The 21,569-nt window shown below is 43.8% G+C and overlaps 1 protein-coding gene across 1 annotated transcript in view; it reads left to right on the forward strand.

Annotated features, from left to right (window-relative positions):
• fasn (fatty acid synthase) overlaps nt 1-19,870 on the forward strand; it is a 41,134-nt gene extending 21,264 nt beyond the window's left edge. The window contains exons 17-42 of the mRNA XM_006635135.3: nt 155-346; nt 828-908; nt 1,768-1,953; nt 2,342-2,521; nt 2,871-3,074; nt 3,229-3,542; nt 4,442-4,828; nt 5,440-5,604; nt 6,233-6,348; nt 6,824-6,978; nt 7,168-7,371; nt 7,687-7,837; nt 8,259-8,437; nt 9,017-9,136; nt 9,752-9,874; nt 10,393-10,616; nt 11,079-11,277; nt 11,489-11,640; nt 11,834-11,925; nt 12,059-12,456; nt 14,525-14,713; nt 15,062-15,289; nt 15,486-15,697; nt 16,572-16,670; nt 16,940-17,191; nt 17,510-19,870. Coding sequence (XP_006635198.3) covers nt 155-346; nt 828-908; nt 1,768-1,953; nt 2,342-2,521; nt 2,871-3,074; nt 3,229-3,542; nt 4,442-4,828; nt 5,440-5,604; nt 6,233-6,348; nt 6,824-6,978; nt 7,168-7,371; nt 7,687-7,837; nt 8,259-8,437; nt 9,017-9,136; nt 9,752-9,874; nt 10,393-10,616; nt 11,079-11,277; nt 11,489-11,640; nt 11,834-11,925; nt 12,059-12,456; nt 14,525-14,713; nt 15,062-15,289; nt 15,486-15,697; nt 16,572-16,670; nt 16,940-17,191; nt 17,510-17,647 — 4,940 coding nt within the window. The 3' untranslated portion in view covers nt 17,648-19,870. The remainder of the gene's footprint in view (nt 1-154; nt 347-827; nt 909-1,767; nt 1,954-2,341; nt 2,522-2,870; nt 3,075-3,228; nt 3,543-4,441; nt 4,829-5,439; nt 5,605-6,232; nt 6,349-6,823; nt 6,979-7,167; nt 7,372-7,686; nt 7,838-8,258; nt 8,438-9,016; nt 9,137-9,751; nt 9,875-10,392; nt 10,617-11,078; nt 11,278-11,488; nt 11,641-11,833; nt 11,926-12,058; nt 12,457-14,524; nt 14,714-15,061; nt 15,290-15,485; nt 15,698-16,571; nt 16,671-16,939; nt 17,192-17,509) is intronic.
• The last annotated feature ends 1,699 nt before the right edge of the window (nt 19,871-21,569 follow it).

Raw genomic sequence — 21,569 nt, forward strand, 5'->3', positions numbered from 1 at the left:
ACTATGGATCACTGTGTTCTGAAACAAATTAGGAAACTTGTCAGGTGTCCTCTTATTTGATGTTTTTAATTACTTATCGCTCACAGAACCTGAAAAACTGATCAAGCCTGCATAAGAATGTTACAATATTATTCTCTTGTTCTCTCCTTTGTAGACATGAGCCCTGAATCCCCAGACTACTACATGACTGGGCACTGCATTGATGGGCGGGTTCTGTACCCAGCCACTGGGTACCTGGTGCTGGCCTGGAGGACACTGATGCGCAGCCTGGGGTCAGTGATGGAGCAGACCCCCGTGATCTTCGAGGATGTCACCATTCACAGGGCCACCATCCTGCCCAAGACAGGTGAGAGACTGCCCTGTACGGTCACCTGAGCCAGAGGCAGAGTCTGATCTCAGATATGAGCAAGCCTCATGCTTACAAACATGGCTTACAAAAGAGAGACCAGCAGGTGACAGAGTCCTGAATGAGAAGAGAGTGAAAACACTATCTGAAACAGAGACTATTAAATCAAATGAGACAGAAAAAACAAACAAACATGTGAGAAGTCTCTTTTCCTCCCAAAACTCTTACACACAGTCCTGAAACAAGTACCATATACATAACTTACCTAGAATGTACTACAACTAGAGCGCATACAGTCCATTTCTTGAATCATAGATTGTTGCTCTGCATTCTTCGGAAAAGGGGGACCTCTCAAAACCTTTTTAAAGGAAACATTTGAATGGGCACTTCAGGAACGTTCTGCATTCTTTATTTGTGTGACCTCAGTGTTGGTTCCCTCAGGAATTCTGATCACCATGCTGTGATGTTTTGGTTTCCTCAGGCTCAGTGCAGCTGGAAGTTCGCCTCATGCCTGCCTCCAACAAGTTTGAGGTGTCTGAGAATGGCAACCTGGCAGTCAGTGGTAAGCAAACAGAATTTTTCTATATTGCCGTTGGTGTTATAACAATTTGTTATTGGTGTTCAAATTAAAACTGGATTCATTTTACCCTATGTTGTGTGGGTTGTCTCTGATGATGAAGTAAAACCATGCTTCATGTTCAGCACTGAACCAGCACATTGGTTTGCAAGAATTTGTATTGTTGGAAGACTCTTTTATAAATGGGGGAGGTCAGTAGTACACCTGCAAAGCCTTCCTGGCAGTAACAGTATCAGCTAAAATCTGTATTCAGTCTTGTATTACTAGAGAAGGGCAATTAAATCAAACTTTTAGTGTGAATACATCCTCAGCCACTGTTATCTGAAGAAATATCCTGTTACTTATGTATTGAGTGGCATTAAAAATGCAATTGGAACCAATAGCATCTATTATATAGTGCATCTTAGTAACTAACTAAAATTAACATTTGTGCTTATGTCTAAATCAAAATGTTTATGTGCAACTCCTGCAAGCTCTGTGTCAGGGATGGACAACTAGCCCCTTGAGCACTAATGAATCCTTTGGATTTTACCACATCTTTAATTACCGTATTTGGAAATGAAGTCAAATCACCTGTTTTATTTCTGCCCTAGGTGCTAATTGACAAATATGCATAAAACTTGCAGAAATCAGGCCCAGCGGACTGGAGTTGCCGTGTGCATTACTTCCCCGTTCGTTCTGTTCTCAGTTTAAGGGAATGCAAAGAGCAAAAAGAAACTGCTGAAATAATTCACGGTATCTCGTATTCTGTACAGGAAAGGTATTGAGAGATTTCCTTTTTTTTGTGCACTGTGTACTCTGGCTTCCCTGTCTAAGGCTCTTGTTGTGCCATCTCTTGTCCCAGGGAAAGTGAGTCTACTGGAGGAGAATGCCTTGAACGCCTTCCGATCCCAAATGGCTACGCCCTGCGAAGTAGGAGAGAGCGACCCCAAGCTGCGGCTGACAGCGAGCGACATCTACAAAGAGCTGCGCCTGCGGGGCTACGATTACGGCAAAACGTTCCAGGGCATTCTGGAGTCCAATAACTCTGGTAAGATCTGAGGTCACGCTGAGCGCAGCTGCCGTGCAATGAGAGATCAGTCGCTGCCAGCACTGTTGCAATATTCTGTGGTGCAGTGCTTGTCTGCGAGCCAGATCGATGGAAACTGTTGTATCAGTCTTGAAATCAGAAGTGGGGACATGATGCATTGTTATACAGATACCTTTCCTGGCAGTGTTAATACTTATGTCAGGAGATAATTGACCAAATGATAAATCTCTGACAGTAGTTTCATTAATATCCCTGTACAGTTAAATCAACAAGCCTTAGTTTTAATGCTACTGTACAATCATATGTAATGTTCATATCCCGTTGTCTTTTATCGGGACTTGCTGATCTTGTGACAAAAACGTCATTGGCATTTGTCTCTGTGGTGCAGGGGACAGTGGAAAGCTGCAGTGGGCTGGGAACTGGGTGACGTTTCTGGACACCATGCTGCAGATGATTGTGGTGGGACTGTCTGGGCGCAGCCTGCGCCTCCCCACGCGTATCCGCTCGGTGTGTGTGGATCCTGTACTGCACGAGGAAAGAGTGAGGGACTATGGAGAGGACAAGAAAGGCAAGTCCATGCCATGTGGGTTCAAAAATGGATGCAAATTTGTGATGCCTGTCCAAAGATGTGCTTTGGACCATTCAGTGGCTGATTGTACACTTTAATGGACAAGTGATGTTTATTGCTTTATCTAATGCTTTACTGTAACACATGCTATAGACGTTTGATATATTGGAAGAATTGCACTTTAAGAGTTTTAGGAAAGCACTGATGGAGTTGTTAAGTAAATATGAAGAGTGCATAAAGGCCAGAAGAGTAAATTGTGATCAATAGGTGTTACTATTCCATTGCAGTGAATGAACCCCACAGTTCCTGTCCATGTTTCATCATCTCCTTCCTTCCCTTTTCTTCACAGCTGTGGATGTCACTGTTAACCGCTGCCTGGACAACATTGTGGCAGGTGGAGTCCAGATCTGTGGCCTCCACGCCACAGTGGCACCTCGTCGCCAACAGCAACACAGCCCCCCAATCCTGGAGGAGTTTGGCTTCGTGCCGTACGTGGAGACAGAGTGCCTAAGGGATAGCCAGAAGCTCGGTGAAGAGCTGCAGCGCTGCAGAGGTGAGGAAAGCCTGAGATATCTATAGCACTGGGGTGGGAAACAGACTTTACTCATCCATGCTTAGTGCGTTTGTCCATAGCACTGGGAGTAGGACCTTTGCTCTACATAGAGCATATCCAGGCCAGGGCCAATGCTGTTGCTTCTGTGATGCAGGGCTGATCCAGAGGCTGCAGAGGAAGCTGGTGCAGCAGGGTGTGAAACTTTCCATCCCCGGGCTGGAGGAGGTGACAGAAGGTCAGCCTTCAGACTCGGACTCGGGCAAGGGGCTCCTACGCCTGCTGTCGGTGCTTTGTGGGCTGGAGCTGAACGGGAACCTGCACTCCGAGCTGGAGCTGACGGTACAGAAGGAGAGGGAGTGCCTTCTCCAGGACCCCCTGCTCGGCGGATTGCTCGACTCTGCGGCCCTGCGCTACTGCCTGGACACAGTCCTGGAGAACTCCACTCCTGGCAAGCTCCGAGTGCTGGAGGTGGGGACCACTCCTTCTCACGGATAGGCTATGTAAGATTGTACAACTCAGACGAGGAGCAGTGTAATTTCCCAAGCAATGTGATTAAAATTGACCATTTAAATCCTAAATCTCTAGTGACACTAAGAATCGTGTGCTTTCTAGAAGTGATGTTTTGCATTGTTCTACTCAAAGTGAAAGGCGACTCCACCTTCCTGCTCTCTGCAGAAAGACAGTTCTTTGATGGACTTCAGTTCCACATCTGCCATTCTGTTTCAAGCCTATGTTTATCCTGAATGGTCCTCAGAGCAGACTTTTAGCTTTATACTGTAGGTGTGTAGAGAGGGTCAAGTGAAGTTAATATGAAGTATGAACACTTCATATTGGCTGCTAGTGACAGTTTACCTCTTCACTTATTGTTATCGTGTTTTAATGTGAAATAAATGATAATAATGATACATTTGATGTCTTTTCGCACAACCAAAACTTAATAACAGTTTATATTGAAAAGGCCAGCAGAGGTTTTGACTAAATTGTGTAGACTAAAATATATAAAATAACTTCTGGTTTCGTTATATCTTTTTTACCGCAATGTTGTATTTTGTGAACAATTGAACGAAAACATATCCAGCATGTTAAGATAAAATTCATACTCAGTTAAATCCTACCAGGGATCAGCAAAATCAACTTTAAAAAGCAACTTCAGTCTCCACATAGGAACTAAGACCAGATGACAAGCAGAAATTAAGATCAGATGTACGGAAAACTGGACAGAAAATTGGAGGAGCTTTTCTCAAAGGGCTCTGGGATTTGGAAAACACTTCATAGCTGGGAACAACTGGGCTTCTTGGATCGTTGACCCAAAGAGGAAGGTTGTTTTGGTGTTGTTCTTATATATGTGGTTGACTTCCTTCCTGCAGGCCCTGTGCAGTGATGGGCTGCTGTTTCCCCGGGCTGTTCCACTCCTGAACATCCAGCCCCTGCTACAGCTGGACTACACTGCCAGCGACTCCACCTCCGACCTCCTGGCCTCCCATGCACCTTCACTGGAGGAGCTGGGGGTCTCGGTGGGCCAGTGGGACCCTCACAAGGGCCCGGCCCCTGGGAACATGGGTGAAATGGACCTGGTGCTCTGCAACTGCTGTGCCAGCCCCCCGCCCTGTCCCGCTGACATGGTGCGTAACCTGGCCTCGGCCGCCAAGGAGGGAGGATTTGTGCTGCTGCATGTCCTGCTGAAAGGAGACACACTGGGAGAAACCGTTTCCTTCCTCACCACCCAGAACAGCCAGCAGGGTCTGTTGTCACAGGTACAGCACCATTGCTATCCCCTTGAGTGTCCTACATAGTCCTAAATCCAGTCATGACACAGTCTGTGTGTTATGAACGCTGGCACAGCTGTTTCAGTATACTAGGAATCACTATTGGATTTGTTTTATGTTTTTCTTCATTGTGCTACTTAACAAATGTTGAATACTTCAACAATTTGGGCACATTTTGGGCCCAGTAATTTACAGTGGACAAGTATAAGTTGCCTAGATGTTAAGAGTATCACTAGAAAGTTATAGTTACTCGTAGCTAAGGTATGGTCCAGTAATAAAGGTTTAGAGAAGGATTGGGAAAACTTTCTTAAACATGAAATGACTCATATAACGATTAATTAATTTAAAATTAATTAACAGTTAGAATTATGTATTAAAAATGGTTTATTTTACAGTCAGAAGGGAGCCCTTATTCCTAATTACAGTTGAGCCAGTTTTAGGCAGGCCAAGTTTGTTCCAGGTATTTACCATGATGTCAGGGGTACGATTCCATGCCTTGAGGAAAGCACCACCCCTTTTTCAGGGTTATAAAACTGGCGTAGGTTGTGAATGACTCAAAATCAGATGGAGGCTGTTGATAACAGAAGTTATCCTCACAGGCGGAGTGGGAAGAGGTTCTCAGCCAGGCGTCGCTCAACACAGTTCTCATCAGGAGGTCCTTCTATGGCTCCGCCCTCTTCCTGTGTCGTCGGCAGACCCCCACAAAGGCGCCCATTTTCCTGTCAGTTGACGGGACAGACTACCAGTGGGTGGAGAGTCTGAAGGTGAGGCTTTGGGGGGACATAAAGACACTGCTGATGCTGTGAAGCTGTATTGTCTGGTATTGTATTGTACAGTATTCCAGTACTTCAAGTGCAAGCAGAGAATAAAGGTGAAATAACAATTTGATTATTCTTATATGAATTTGATGTTTAGCTTTTATCTGGATTCCATGAATAGCTGTTCTAGAGATATGCTGTTTAATACTTGTATTGGTTCCCAACCATATAAGATGTTTCAGGAAATTCAAAATATTTATGTAATTTAACTGAAACTGAAAAATCTGTGGGTAGGTCACACCCTAATCTCACCCATTTCATCCTACCTATAAAAATATTGCACTTCCAGTTGTTTTTGCTTTTCATTTCGCATCCCTGACTCACCTATCATTAAAAGGCTGTTGTTCTTCACAGCCAGAAGAGCTAATCCAGTAAAACTCATTGCGCAAATTATATAGAACCTCCACCCTGCCTCAATTAGGGTTTGACCAAACTACTGAAAGGGTAAATTGTGACCTGTAAAATCCCCCTTCTTTAAAATTAAACAAATGCAAATTGTTAAGCTAAACGGTATTTGGGTAAACTCTCAGATTCTGTGCAGGGTTCTGACACTTTTCTCCCCTTTCTCTCTCAGTCCACCTTAGCTGAGCCATCGGACAGTCCTGTCTGGCTCACTGCAGAGACGGGAAACAAGGGGGTTGTTGGCATGGTGAACTGCCTGAGACAGGAGCCAGGAGGCCAGCGGATACGGTGAGGGCACTTTATCTCCTGAGTGGATATGTACAAAATAGGATCTACTACCACTATTGTAGGATCTACTACTACACTTCCTGTGTGGTGTGCTTCAGCTTGTGAAGCATTTACATTATGGCAATATAATATATCTACAGATAATATATCTAAAAATATGATTTCATTGCATAGGTTATGAATCTCTGTGTTCCAAATCCATAACCACTGTAAATTCAAATGTTTTGTAAAACATCTTTTTCCCAGCCATGTTGTTAAAGTTGACAGCCTGACCTCTGAGATATCTCTGAGAGCACTCTGAGATATCCTTAGATCAGTTTTCTACTGGCATGCAAACAAGTTCTAAGCTATAAGGACCAAAAAGCCTCCTCACATTTGTAACCCTTCTGATGCATTTGTGTTCTTCGCAGACCAAGATCCTACAGACTTGCCTACCTGGTAGCTGATGTCATGTGTGTGCCCTTATATTCACTAGGTGTGCATTTGTATCAAACCTGGAAGCTTCCTCAGCTGCCCCCGTGCTCTGCCCCACCCACAAAGATATGCAGGTCATACTTCAGCGAGACCTCACCATGAATGTCTATCGGGACGGACAGTGGGGGACTTTCAGGCATAATCTCATTCAGCAAGGTGAGCCTTGAAGCTCCAAACACAGTCATTCTGGGCTAATGGCCCTAGATATTGTCAGTGAGCAGTAGTATGTCTCCTTCTTAATTAGAGATGGAGAACTTCTTATCCAGTGAGCCAAGCTACCTGTCACTGTCACATTGTTTCACTCAGTCAGATGACTTCTTGATGTCTCTGTGTGTCCCCCTCCAGAGCTCAGTGAGGAGTGGACGGAGCAGGCTTATGTTAATGTGCTAACTCGAGGAGACCTGTCCTCGCTACGCTGGATTGTCTCACCGCTGCGCCACTTCACAGCCACCAACCCCAATGTCCAGCTCTGTCGTGTCTACTATGCCTCGCTCAACTTCCGAGACATCATGCTGGCTACCGGCAAGCTACCTCCCGATGCCATCCCAGGTAAATCCTGTACATTCCCTGCTTGAGTGCGAAAGAAAAGCAAAAGCTATCATTTTGATACTGTGAGAACGTCAGTGTCCTCATTATCCTTGCATCTTTTTCTCAGATGTCACACAAACGTATACATGTATAGACAGTGGGAATGCGTTAAATAGCTTTAATGATAGCAGTTGAGCATTTGAGAAAAGGTTATTGAAAGCCCTTGACACCTAGACAAATCCTACAATTTGAGCGAAATTAAAAAAGATTGCTAGCAAGGAGAAAGCCTACGTTCCTGTTCTGACGCTGCCTTGACACTCCGCTGCTTGCTTGCAGGGGACCTGGCTTTGCAGCAGTGCATGCTGGGAATGGAATTCTCAGGACGTGACCCCAGCGGGAGGCGGGTGATGGGGCTGCTGCCGGCCAAAGGCCTTGCCACCTGCGTGGATGCAGACAAGCACTTTCTGTGGGAAGTGCCCTCCAGCTGGTGTGTAATCAGAGTCACTACTCTTTAGAGAGGCGGAGTGGTGGAAGCAGACTGCTAAAGAGAGCATGAATAGAACGGACGAGCATTGAAAAATGTGTGAGATGACCTGTGTTATTTACGTATGTGGTATGACAATAACACTGCTTTACAGGTTATTTTATCAGGCTTCAATTAAACACTGATTAAGGAATGCAAAACATTTACATTTACGTTATACTTTTACTATGAAGTTACTGTATGTCATAAAATGCCATGAATTCTTTTTTAAAACTTATTAAATGGAGAATGAGCCTATTAGTTTGTACTCCAGGGGGATTGAAGTGGTCTCTGGCTGGACGTTTGCAAGAGCTGGACTAAAACGGGACGGACGTATGTTGTGTTGGTGTGAGAGCCCAGCAGGTGACTGTTCTGTGCCCCGCAGGTCTCTGGAGGAGGCAGCCTCAGTGCCGGTTGTTTATGCCACAGCCTACTACGCCCTGGTGGTCCGTGGGCGGCTGCGCAGCGGGGAGAGCGTGCTCGTTCATTCCGGCTCGGGGGGCGTGGGCCAGGCAGCCATTGCAATCGCGTTGAGCCAGCGGTGCAGGGTCTTCACCACTGTGGGTGAGTCAGCGGGCACTGTCTGCTGCCATCCATGCGCACAAGGTGCTCAGTGAGACGGCCCCCAAAGAAGCTGTTTAAAGAGAGTAGTTTCATTGCAATGGCATTTGACTGACTTTAACAAGGAGGCATTTTTGCAAACTCTCCAAGGAGGTGAAGGAGGTGGTAGGTTTTCCATTAGCAAACAAAGAACCAGCTAAGCACAGGGCCTGAACAGCAAAAGGAAGACAATGATATGTGGATGCATACAGAAATGAGCAAAAAGCAACATTTTTTAAGCACAAAGCTCTTCTTTGGGTAGCATCATGGGTAGCCTATATCTTTCACAAATATATCTACTGTATATCTTTGTTGTGGTCAAGTAACGTCTTATTGAGGATAGTTTTGTTTACTTACAACAATAGGATAGCTAATAAGTTTGTAAGCTAGTATAGTAATGTTGCTGTTAGACAGCTATGAGGGGGTGGGGAGGAGGTTACCACCTGGCTTTTTAACGCTCAGCTCTTGCAGCGGTGTGTGTCTCTGCCTTGTGCGGGTTGTGTAAATGGGCGATGACAATATCTTGGATTTGTGCCTCAACAGGCTCAGCAGAGAAGCGGGCTTATCTGCAGGAGCGCTTTCCTCAGCTGGGGCCAGACTGCTTCGCCAACTCCAGAGACGCCTCCTTCGAGCAGCACGTGCTGCAGCACACACAGGGCAAGGGTGAGCTCGGACAGGTCATTCCTCACACAGAATGGAATAAGATGTGTTGTTCTAGAAGAACAACAAAATCAACTCAAAATCTGTTCAAATCACTTTTTAATTAGGCCATGTTTCCCAAATCTCAGAACTTTGAACATTTCTGAGAATTATGTAACATGATTTCATTAAAAACTGAGTTTTTCAATAAATCAAACAAAAGTTAAAGTAGAAAATAATACAAACAACGGTATTATATTATTAACAATAACAATTCCCTTCCTAATTTCTAAGGTAAAAACGTTGTTCATACTTTCCTCTGACAGCATCAAACAATCAAGAATGTAGGTGTTCCCAGAGAGGGGTTGCAAGAAATTGTAAATTTACAAGAGACAGTCATTTCTGTTAAAATTTCACAGTTTTCAGTTTTCAGAATATGGAGTAATTAACAATGTAACAATAACACATACAAATAACATTTTTGCTGAGTAGTCTCAGCAGTGAATCCTCTGGAGGAGTTCTTGATAAGGGGTTTCAAGGCGACAGATTTTTTTCCCCATCATTAGCACTCACTCTACAGATATAACGGTGCAGTGCATCGGTGCTGTGACTGAAGCCATGCCTGTTTTACTGTCACAGGAGTGGACGTGGTGCTGAACTCTCTGGCAGAAGAGAAGCTACAAGCCAGCCTGCGCTGCCTCGCCCGACATGGCAGATTCCTGGAGATCGGGAAATACGACCTCTCCAACAACACCCCTCTTGGTGAGCACAGCCGACACAGCGGTTGATAAGAAGTAATGATAATAAACCCGCAGACTCCATTATTCTGGCCTTCTCAAGAAGCTTAGAACGCTGACTTAATTTCCAGCAAGAACACTATTTGGTAACAGTGTTTTCAGTTGCACATTTAGAAGCTAATTCACACTGGAACACTAGAGCAAGATCTGAATTCACTTCTTAAATTTTAGTGAGAATCCAGTACAGAATATCATTACTCTATAAGAAACACTGTATTGTTTCTCCCCAGAATGACTTTCTTACTGTACTTTGTGTGCATGCTGCACTGCAGCTGGGCATTAGAGCACCCCCTTGAGGAGAATATGCAGTATGGATACTACCAGAAGCAAAACACTGAAAACACCTATCAAAAACAAAATCTTTTCCCATCCTCCCCCAGTAGACTTCCATACTACAAGGCTAAAGATGCACAGGGTTCAGACACTACTGAACTGGTTCCGTGGGTCAGCTTTTATGCATCGTCATTGTTGTATTTGGGGCAGGCATGGCTCTGTTCCTGAAAAACGTGGCGTTCCACGGCATCCTGTTGGACGCGCTGTTTGAGGAGGGCAACCGTGAGTGGGAGGAGGTGTCCCAGCTGCTGCAGGAGGGCATCAGGACCGGGGTGGTGCAGCCCCTGCGCACCACTGTCTTCGAGAGGAACCAGGTGGAGGAGGCCTTCCGCTACATGGCCCAGGGCAAGCACATCGGCAAGGTCCTGCTGCAGGTCAGTCCAAGCCCCTTCTTCATTCCCTTAGCCTTGTAACCTGCTGTGCTTGCAGACACATTTAAACTCTTAAACAGCACAGACTCGGAAACCACCATCTCTTGATTTCTAGACATTGTGGTTTTTATTTAAAACTATTGTTTAAGACTTAATGTCCTAAAACTAAATAACTCAGTTAAAATATGCACTATATCTCACCCTTATGTCAGATTTTGTGCTGGTTATGAATAACATCTGAGCTGCATATATACATAGTACAGTACAGGTCTTGACTGCTACGTGTCATGGTTAAATAATATGGCCCTGCAGGTTGGATATCCTTTTGGTCTAAAAATCTTAGAGAAAGCTCGGGTGTGTGCAAAAACAGAAATGATCTAGCAGTGAAAATGAATGAATGTGTTAAAGATGAAAACCTGTTTTTGTACAGTGCTTGGCTGCTCACGGTTCTTGTTGTGTTGTCAGGTGCGCGCTGAAGAAAACGGGCCTGGTGTAGACTCCGCCCCCCTCTCCCTCCCAGCCATCTGCCGCACATCCTGCCCCGCCTCTCATTCTTACATCATCACTGGTGGGCTGGGCGGCTTTGGTCTGGAGCTTGCTCATTGGCTGACTGAGCGGGGAGCACGCAAACTGGTGCTGACATCACGATCTGGAATCCGCAATGGTGAGCGTGCAACTGTATCTTTTCATCGCTAAATAACTTTCCACCAAGTTTTTGGATGTAAGATTAATCGTGTAATCCTACAAATAGTAGGAGAATGGCACCAATTAGAGGAGGTATACACACTGACTAGGCTCTGAGAGATTGTTGTCTGTATCGTGAAATGTGTGTGCCCAGAGCAGGGTAAGAAGAGTTCTGGTTTTACTTTTCTCAGGTTACCAGGCCAAGCGGGTGCGCGAGTGGCAGGGAATGGGCGTTCAGGTGCTGGTGTCCACCAGTGATGTGAGCACCCTGGAGGGGACTCAGCGCCTCATCACAGAGGCTGCCAGGCTGGGACCCGTGGGTGGCATCTTCCATCTTGCCATGGTAAGTGGAAGTTTCAGTTCTCTGTGGATGATTAGTCGTTATGATGAACCTTTTCTAGCACTAGGGAAAACTACCTCTGGGCTTAATCGACGTATTAATCCAACTCAGCTGCAAGGGCAACACTGCTTGGCGGATCAATTTCCGCAGAAATCTGGTTTGTTGGTCAGGCTCTATGTTTTTTCCTTCCCTGTAGGTCCTAAAAGACGGCATGTTGGAGAACCTGACTCCCCATCACTTCCAAGACGTTAACAAACCAAAATACAATGGTACCATCCACCTGGACAGGTAAAAATTGAGTTCCATCCAAGCATCCAAGCATTTTTACCAAACTCACAATTTCTTTTGACTAGAATAGATTCTTAATGCTGCTGTTTACATATTTAGACTAAAACGTGTGGCACGTGTTGGCCTTTAACAGGGTGACCCGAGAGCAGTGCCCGGAGCTGAGCTACTTCGTGGTCTTCTCCTCGGTGAGCTGTGGGCGCGGGAACGCCGGGCAGAGCAACTACGGCTTCGCCAACTCCACCATGGAGCGGATCTGCGAGCAGCGGAGGCACGACGGGCTGCCCGGGCTGGCGGTGCAGTGGGGCGCCATCGGGGACGTGGGCGTGGTCCTGGAGACCATGGGTGGGAACGACGCCGTCATTGGCGGGACGCTGCCGCAGAGGATGAGCTCCTGCATGGAGGTGCTGGACCGCTTCCTGAACCAGCCCCGCCCAGTGATGTCCAGCTTCGTGCTGGCAGAGAGGGCTGTGACGGCCAAGAGCGAGGGCGCTGGCCAAAGGGACCTGGTGGAGGCCGTGGCACATATTCTGGGTAAGCGCCTCATCTCGTATTTCAGGGATGGCCAACTCCTGGCCATTAAAAATAACAAAATGAGTGCTTCTGTTGATGTGCAGAATTACCATTTGTTGCCATATTAGTCCAAATATAAGGTGATGTTTTTTTCAAGCAAATATGTCTTCAAAATTGACTGAAGTCAAGTCAAGGCTGTTGCAAAAAGGCATATTTAGGACTTCCAAGTGGCTCAGGCACTTGTGGTGCTCCTCCTGAGTGCAAGTTGAGATCTCTGATCGAAAATGTCACTGGGCTTTCTGTGCTGTCAGTGAGGGACAAATTAAAGCTGAAGCTCCTGCACCAGACTGCATAGGCTGTGACAAGTTAAAGAGGAAATACTTGAAGCTGGGCGTGTTGAAGGAGTCAGCACCTCCTCCTTGCAAGTGACTGTAGGATTTGCTGCTGTGAGCTGAGACATGAAAGCACATCTAAATCATTGGGCAGATAACCTACTCTGAGGCAGATAACCTACTGGATCAGAAAACTGGGGAAATAATTTTTCTTTCCCATTTCATTAGTAAAGTTGTCTTATCTGTTTGCTATTGATAGTTTTTGTGTTTTTTTTTTTTCATTTCTCTTTATGAAAAGTACAGTCACCTTAAACCCAAGGTTGTCTAATATTTGGGCAAATGTGGTGTTTAATGATTTATGATTTCAAGATTAATATAAAACCTGCAGGACTGGGACTGGGGACAAAGGACATTCATAGCCATAGAGTAAAATATCATGGTTTGACATTGATTTTGATAGTCACATGAAGTATGATTTTCATGCCAACTTTATTCAAATAACTAATCAAATATTACTTTTTCATATCCCTGACTCAGGACATAAAATGTCAATACACCTTCTATAACTGTGTTTCAATCCCTTGAACACCGGATTCACTATTTGTTTCTGTTTGGAAAAGAATAAAACACATGTATCCACATTTATATTGATAATAAAAGTGGTTCCCCTTCCTTCAATACAGTGTCTCCGCTTTACAGTATCATAAAGTAAACCAATGAAAGTTAGAGGTACTATTAAAATGACACTTTTTAACACTTTGTATATTATGTTTCTCTACAATAAGTGTTTTTCAAAATCTGCTCCTGTACACCTTTAACCAAAAATATACTGCCACTGAAGAAATGAGGATGATTTATGCTGTCTTCATATGAAACTACACTCTATAGGAAAAACTGTAGGCAGTAACACTTCTTCCACTGCCAAATCTGCAAGTAGACTTTAGATGAAGTGCTTAATGGCATATTTTCCTGTTGCAAACTCTAAAAGGCTAAAAAATATTTCTTATTTAACAGCACTGGAGACATATCCTTCAGATGTCTTATCACACCATTCCTCATCCACTTGCGCACACATAGAAACGTATCCAGGATATCAAAACTTCTGAACCCTACTCCCTGGTCCTTAATTACAGTCAGCTAAAGCTACAGAATCTGGAGCACTTCATTCAATTTAAATGCAAATGCTGAGATGCCACTGCTGCTCTCTGACCTTTTCCAAGGCTGTTTCCTGCCTCCATCATTCCAGTCTCTCAGAACTGTCACGCTTACCGAAATTGGCAAATGCCAGTCATGTTCTCCAGTAATTTATCTCTCAAACTTAGAGCTCTGTAGCAAAGATCCAATACAAAACACAGTAACCTTTTGTATCTTTTTCTTTTTCTGAGAATGGGAATTTGTTTTTTAGGAACACAGAGAAAAATGTACTGTATTTAACAAAGCCTATCTATTCTATGTTTTGGTTGTGGGACATTTCTTACTCTCGAAACATCCCAGGTTATAGAACGTTACGGTTCTAGAACCTTTCAATTGTCCTTCAGCGACACCGAAAAGTGTCTTCAGAAAAAAGAAAGCTCACAAATACAGAAAGTTCCATATCACTGGGTATGACCGAAGTGAATACCACTCAGTTTTTTCATGAATTGAAGACTCAAAGAGCCCTGTTGGTTTCTAAGGCATGGGGCTGAGTGAGTGAAGAAGAACCCCAGTGCTCTACTCTTTTCCCTCTCACCATATCCTGTCTCCCCCCCCCCCCCCAGGCGTGCGTGACGTGAGCAGTCTGAATGCGGATGCTTCGCTGGCAGACTTGGGCCTGGACTCGCTGATGGGTGTGGAGGTGCGACAGACCCTGGAGCGGGACTACGACATCGTCATGGCGATGAGGGAGATCCGCCAGCTGACCATCAACAAGCTGCGGGAGCTGTCCTGCAAACAGGGTGGTGCTGAGGGTGAGTGGAGAGCGCCCTCAGAGCTAGGGCTAGAAGAGTTAATAAAAGTGTCATAAAGGAGTTCCGCTTTCCAAACCATACTGTACAACCTAAGGTTTTGATGGTACTTCTATCTGGTCAGGGATTCTACCTATCAAACCAGTTTGATCGCAAGAGAACACACAGGAAAATGTAATTCTTTGTGCTGTTCACCAGTTACAGGAAGGAAGAAGATACAGGCTTTAATACTAGGTTTAAGTTCACATAAAGCTAGAGAAACACAAGTACTGCATAATAATGACTAGAAAACATAAGAAAAAACAGGAAGATGAACCATGCCTCTGAGCTGAGCCTCTGTCTCCCGTGCAGAGTCTCGGCCCCTTCCTCTGAAGAAGTCTGGAGCAGGAGCCCTGACAGAGACAGACCTCAGTCTGCTGCTGGTGAACCCCGACGGCCCCACTGTCGCACGCCTTAACGAGGTGCAGAGCACCGAGCGCCCGCTCTTCCTGATTCACCCCATAGAGGGCTCCATCGCTGCTTTCCGCACCCTCACGGCCAAGCTCAGCGTGCCCTGCTATGGCCTGCAGTGTACCAAAGGTAGGCACGGCCCGGCCACTCTCCACTGTCCACTGACCACAGTGTCAAGTCAGTTACGCGAAAGGCATTACCTCCCGGTTTGTGTTGTACACTGTCGCCCTGCTTCGCGGTCCGGTGAGAGACGGGTACTTGTATGAGGGTTGGTAAAAGTGAAAAAATTAGCAGTTAACGTTTTGATACCGACCTCCTTCCTCAGCTGCTCCCTTGGACAGCATCCAAAGCCTGGCCGCATACTATGTAGAGTGTGTGCGGCAGGTGCAGCCGGAAGGGCCCTACCGTATCGCTGGGTACTCTTTCGGTGCTTGCGTGGCCTTCGAGATGTGCTCCCAGCTGCAGGCTGCCCAGAAGCCCGTGGAGTACCTCTTCCTCTTTGACGGCTCCCACTCCTATGTGGCAGCATACACTCAGGTAAGGCCTGCCCTGCGGCCCTCTCTTCTCCTCCCTGCACCCTAGCCCGGCATCCCAGGGGCCATGTTACTCCAAGGGAGTCTGCTAGCACCGTTGTACACCTTACCAGGCCGATCACGCAAAGACACAGCATGTTAATGACATTACTTCGCTCTGTCAGCACTGGGCCAGAACCGATGAGCTATTCTTACAATGTACCAAAAGTCATTCGAAAAGCAGACGGCTGCAAATACGCAGTTTTTTAAGGCTATTAGGTAAAAAATGCTGAAATGATTAAGTTAGGTACTGTAAACCTTCTGCAATGCGAATTTGATAGCACATGAAAAAATCAATGGAAGAAAATAGGTGTCGAACGTGAAAGATTTGACTACAGTACGTGGCTCGCCAGAATCAGTCACATGGCTCACGGTAACATACTCTCTTGTCATTTCCTTTTAGCACCACCACTCCACCACGTGCCATCCTGTCTCTGTATCACATACGCTGTTGTCTGTCTTGGCTGTACTACATTGGCTGTAGTAGAATTTTTGGAAAAGTCTAGGCATCCAGGATGCACAGAAGTGAATAAACAGGTTGCTCAGATGCAGGACAGCAACATATGTGTATTTTTTTAATTAGTGTTCAATGATCCTTACAACACAAAACTCTAAATCTCTTCAGAGGCAGTGCTCAATATCAGCACACAGTCACAACAGAAAAACATTCAGAAGTTCTAACACGGCAACAGAGAACACAATTGAATTTGACAAAGATACAATTGATAAAACCAGCTTGAAGGAGGTAAATGGATCTCATCCAGAAATGTTACACACAAAACCCACTGGCTGAACTCGGCAGGAGATCAGACTTCAGCTTGTCGTTGTCTCCTGTGCAGAGTTACCGCGCAAAGCTGACCCCAGGCAGCGAGTCACAGGCTGAGACAGAGGCTCTCTGCGCCTTCATTCAGCAGTTCACCGGTTCTGAGTACAACAAGGTAAGGGCCATTCAGCATTCAGACCTGAAAGTACCATATGAATTGAGCATCTGAATCCATAATGAATAAAGGAAACACGCTTATAAAGAAAGTAAGCAAGATATCCTCAATCAAGTCAGAAGAGTCCAAGTTTTAGGGACAGGAGACCTGAATATAAGACTGTCTGCCTTCCTCTTTTCTTTCTGATGCTGCTGTATATCAGTACCCACACTGAGGCCCAGCCTCTGTCCAGAACCTCCCTCATCTGCTCGTGTCGCACTCTCCTCCAGCTTCTGGAGACCTTGCTCCCTCTGTCGGACCTCGAGGCCCGCGTGAACGCTGCAGTGGACCTGATCACGGCCAGCCACAAGAGCATGAGCCGGGATTCCCTGCGCTTTGCTGCCTCTGCCTTCTACTACAAGCTGAAGGCAGCCGACCAGTACGTCCCAGTCACCAAGTACCATGGCAACATCACCCTGCTGAGGGCCAAGACAAGCAGCGAGTACGAGGAAGGGCTGGGAGAGGACTACCGGCTGCATGAGGTGAGAGCTATTCACCGTCTATTTCACCAGGGGACAGGGCATTATTCTCTACTCTGCACAAAATTGTAGTACAAAGGCTGTCCTGTTATTAAGAAAAGTCTTAGACGTGCTTATGGATTTTCCCATAAGGAGTTTCAAATATTAGCCAGACCATCTGTTGAAGTGTGTGTGTGTGCTTGAAAGGCAAAGCGTACGCAACAGTGTACAGTGCAGAACTGTGCAGAGACTGGATCATTGTACTGGTGCATATAGAAATTGATGTGTGAAGTCCAAGGCTGCATGTCTAAGCACTGTCCTGTCCTGTCCTGTCGTTCACAGGTGTGTGACGGCAAAGTGTCTGTCCACGTCATCGAGGGCGACCACCGCACCTTCCTGGAGGGAGAAGGAGCGGACTCCATCACCGGCATAATCCACAGCTCTCTGGCAGAGCCCCGTGTCAGCGCCAGGGAGGGCTAGACCCACACCATGCAGATCACCCCCCACCTCCACCCCCACTCCCACCTCCCGCCTGAGTTTCCACTCTGCAGGGTAGAGCAGTGAGAGAACTGCTACCCCTTGCCTCACAAGGGTCACTATCTTTATTGATAGGGTGGCAAGTTTAAAGATTTTTACAGCCTCCTAGTACATTAAGCCGTGCTAAAGGACAGGATCTAATTAGATTGTGGCCTGTCCAACCCCAAAAAATGTTTTTTTCTTGGTTAAACTTGCTTATCCTATGAATATGGATTTTTTGGTCCCAAATTTGTTATCTAATTTTGCACTGCAGCAAAAGCTTAGTAAAATACATCTCTGTGCATTTCTACTACTGGCACCCATATTTTACTACCTTCATTGTGTGCATTTGCCTGGCTTGGTGCCATCAAGTCTAGTCATAACTAGTCTAGTCATAACAACTAGGTTCAACAGCCTCGCAAAGAAAAAAAAAGGTCCTGTTTTTTTTAAATGGTCTGCTAAGGGGCATTTTTCCCATTGTCATATTTAAGTACTTTAGAAAGAATACTATATAGAAGTACGAAGTTAGTAATAAGAGATACACAAAACATGGCATGTATGAGCATTTAATGTGCAAATGTACAACCCAGCCCTGATGATGCAGACTTAGTGTGCAAGGTGCACTTCACTACATTACACCAAAAAATATCTTCATACATAGATGATCTGTATATAGATTCCGGCACAGTGCTTCTTGTGTAATGTAACTATATTATAGTGATTTTAAGATACCAGTATTAAAATACTGCTTTTTTGCATTAAATGTTTCTTTATTCAAGCAAGAATTGTTGTAGGCGCTCTCTGAATTGTGCGTTGATCGCTTTGCCTCTTAAGGGGACAACTGTCTCAGTGTCAGTGCAGAACTCGAATAGGGCTGTTGATCAGGGTATTATTTCCATACGAGAAAGTTACAGTCCATTGCAGCACTGCCACTACAGGAGTTAAATCTGAAACATACCCAAAATTAATCATTTCAAAAACAGTGGAATGACTTAGAATCTTTTGACATCAATGGCCAAGTTTATATTATGTTTATTATTCTAGATGCTTCTGATAAATATGAGAATCTCATAAAATAATCTGAGTATTGCTATTAGCTGAAACAATATATTTTTTTAGTTAAATCTGTTTTTTTAAATAGAAATGACTTGTTACTGAATTCATGATAAAGTAAAGTCACTGATTAAATTTCTTTTATTTTTTGTGACTAATAGAAATTGCTGCTCATTTTCTTAACACCCTGTTAGGAGTGGCTGAATGCGAGGCAATGTGATATTTTGCAACAGTGCAACAATATACTGCATTACTTTCTCTGTGTGGTTATATCTTTAGGAAGGCCAAAAAGGGTTCTGTGTTCTGTTTAATCCTGTACAGTGTTGGCCGATTTGTTTACATTGTTTAGAGACTGGTTTAACAAACCTAGAAAACCGTCATTGATTATTCTGCTGTTCAGTATAACTATTCTACTATAGCCTAACATTTAACAAACCTATGAGCAATTTTGTTTTTGTTTCCTTTAATTATCAGTATTAAGGAAAATGCTTTATCATTCCTGAAATAGTAGGACAAAAATACCATACGTTTGAAAAGCAGGAATCGTAAAGGTTCAGTTCTAAGTTATTTTTAGAGATGGCATTGGTATTCTTTTGTAGAAAAAAACTTTAATGGGAAATGAGAAACTCCTCAAAGGGATATTACAGAACATATTTGTGCACTAATCTTTATTTACACTGTGTCCTGCTGAGTCTGGAAAGTTGACTGACCCACACCTGAGAACAGACAGTTCATGAATAGGCAGTTCAGTTGTAGCAACTCAAAGTTTTAACTAAAGGCACTCTTTAAGTAAATATGTAGCTGAGAAGATAGGAAACATACTGTAGTACTGTCCCAATGCACCTACTTTCTCTAACAATGACCTACAGCGATGCAAAAGAGGAAATATCCCCCCCACTAAACACGGAGATAGGACCAACAAGAACCAGGCAGATCTGATTTGGAGACTTCAGCGAAGTGAAGTCAGTGAAGAATCAGATGGTTTGTAATTTAAAGCTGTGATTGTTTGCAGTGTCAAGGAAGAGGAACAAAGGATCATTCCTCTAGGTTTTATTTTTTACTTTTATCGTTATTTTTTAATTCTGTGCTGTAATTTCTCAAGTATTTATTGTTCTAGTAAATAGATCTCGCTAACTCTTTTTGCTTCTGTGTCTTTATTATGAGTGTAAATTATTTAAAGGCAAGATGTGTAAAAAGGAGAGAGTGAACACTGTAGAACACTGTGCTAATGGTTTACACTACCACTAATTAGGGGCATAAAGATTTCTGGATGTTTCTTTTTGTTTTCGTCTTCGTCTTTGAGATATAAAAACGCTCCTTAAAAGGAAAACTAGTCAATGAAGGCTGCAATACAGAAAAAAATCAATAATTAAATATTAATTAGCCAACAATAACGTAGGTGGCCTTAACAATCCATCCATCTCAGAAGATCCTTTTTCCTGGTACTGTAAGTGTGATGGCCTATTTTGGAAGCACAGGGAACAAGCCAGGACCACGCCCAGAATGCCAGTCCAACACAGGGCACACACATGTCCACACAAGCAAAACTGGTGCAATTGAGTGATTAACATAGCCAGCGCGTTGTATCTTTGGAATGTGGATTGAAACCAGAGTTCACAGGCAAAACCCATGCAGAGAGCAACTACAGAAAATGTCTCAAGCCAGGCTCCAAGAGCTATGAAGAAGCAGAAATAACTGCCGCACATCCATACCACCCTAACCCAATATAAAATTACCCATAATACTTACAAAATCCTTGAAAAATACAAAATTACAGTCTTCTGTATACTGGTGCAAAACAAAAGGACAATAGCTAAAGCTGTTAATGTAATTTTACATTCATGCTATTTCTTTTATATTCAAGTAAAAAGGTGAAACGGTACAATATATCATTATGACAGGTGTAACAGTCAATAGTGTAATTCTTATTCTGAATGTAGGTGAGAGTTTTGGTTTGGTTTCATTATAAGAAAGAAGCAAATATTTCTAAAAATGAATCCTGGAGAAAAGGTATTTACATTGTTCTGTAATAGGAACAAGTGATAGGTTTATTCCATACTGAAAAGAGAAAAAAGAAAACACAACGTTTTGGCTGTGGAGCCTTCTTCTGTTGTAAGAAAGATAGGGCAGTCAGCAAAGTATCGCTGTTTCATATACAATATGTAACTACACTGTAATTTGCAGATATGTTGTTTATGGATTGTTTTGGACCAGCAAAAATTCAGACAAAACAGACAAAAAACATGATGTCTTTAATGGTATTTATTAACATTTTTTAACTTATATACTAATGTGGTGTCAGTTTGAGATTTATTAATGGCATTTTGCCTTTTTTTATAATGAATGTTTTCTTTCATTCATACAATTTATTCTCTCTTTCTAGTCATGAACCTTTTACAATCGATTTTTATCATGTGGTGTGTACATTTTTGGAGAACCTTAAAAGGCCAATGGAGTACTTTTCCTTCCTTGGTTACCCAACCTTGAAGCCAGTTTCAGGAGAAACTAACATTACATAACTCTCAAGACTTCTGAAAACCTTCTGCTTCTTCCTGTGTCTGTTTTAAAATAATTGTATTATTATTATTATTATTATTATTATTATTATTATTATTATTATTATTATTATGATTAATGATTATGATGACTAATAGAACATACAGCATTTAGTACAGTTGTAAGAATAGTTCAAATAAAAAATAACATACAGGTGATGAAAACTCAATTTCTGAAATTCTCATACACTATAAGTACTGAATCCGCTACTCACAAATGACAAGTTCCCATTACTGGTAATGAATTACCGACATATATCTCTGGTTTATACCCTTCA

The sequence above is a fragment of the Lepisosteus oculatus genome, chromosome 9 (assembly GCF_040954835.1).
Source record: "Lepisosteus oculatus isolate fLepOcu1 chromosome 9, fLepOcu1.hap2, whole genome shotgun sequence".
Taxonomy (NCBI): domain Eukaryota; kingdom Metazoa; phylum Chordata; class Actinopteri; order Semionotiformes; family Lepisosteidae; genus Lepisosteus; species Lepisosteus oculatus.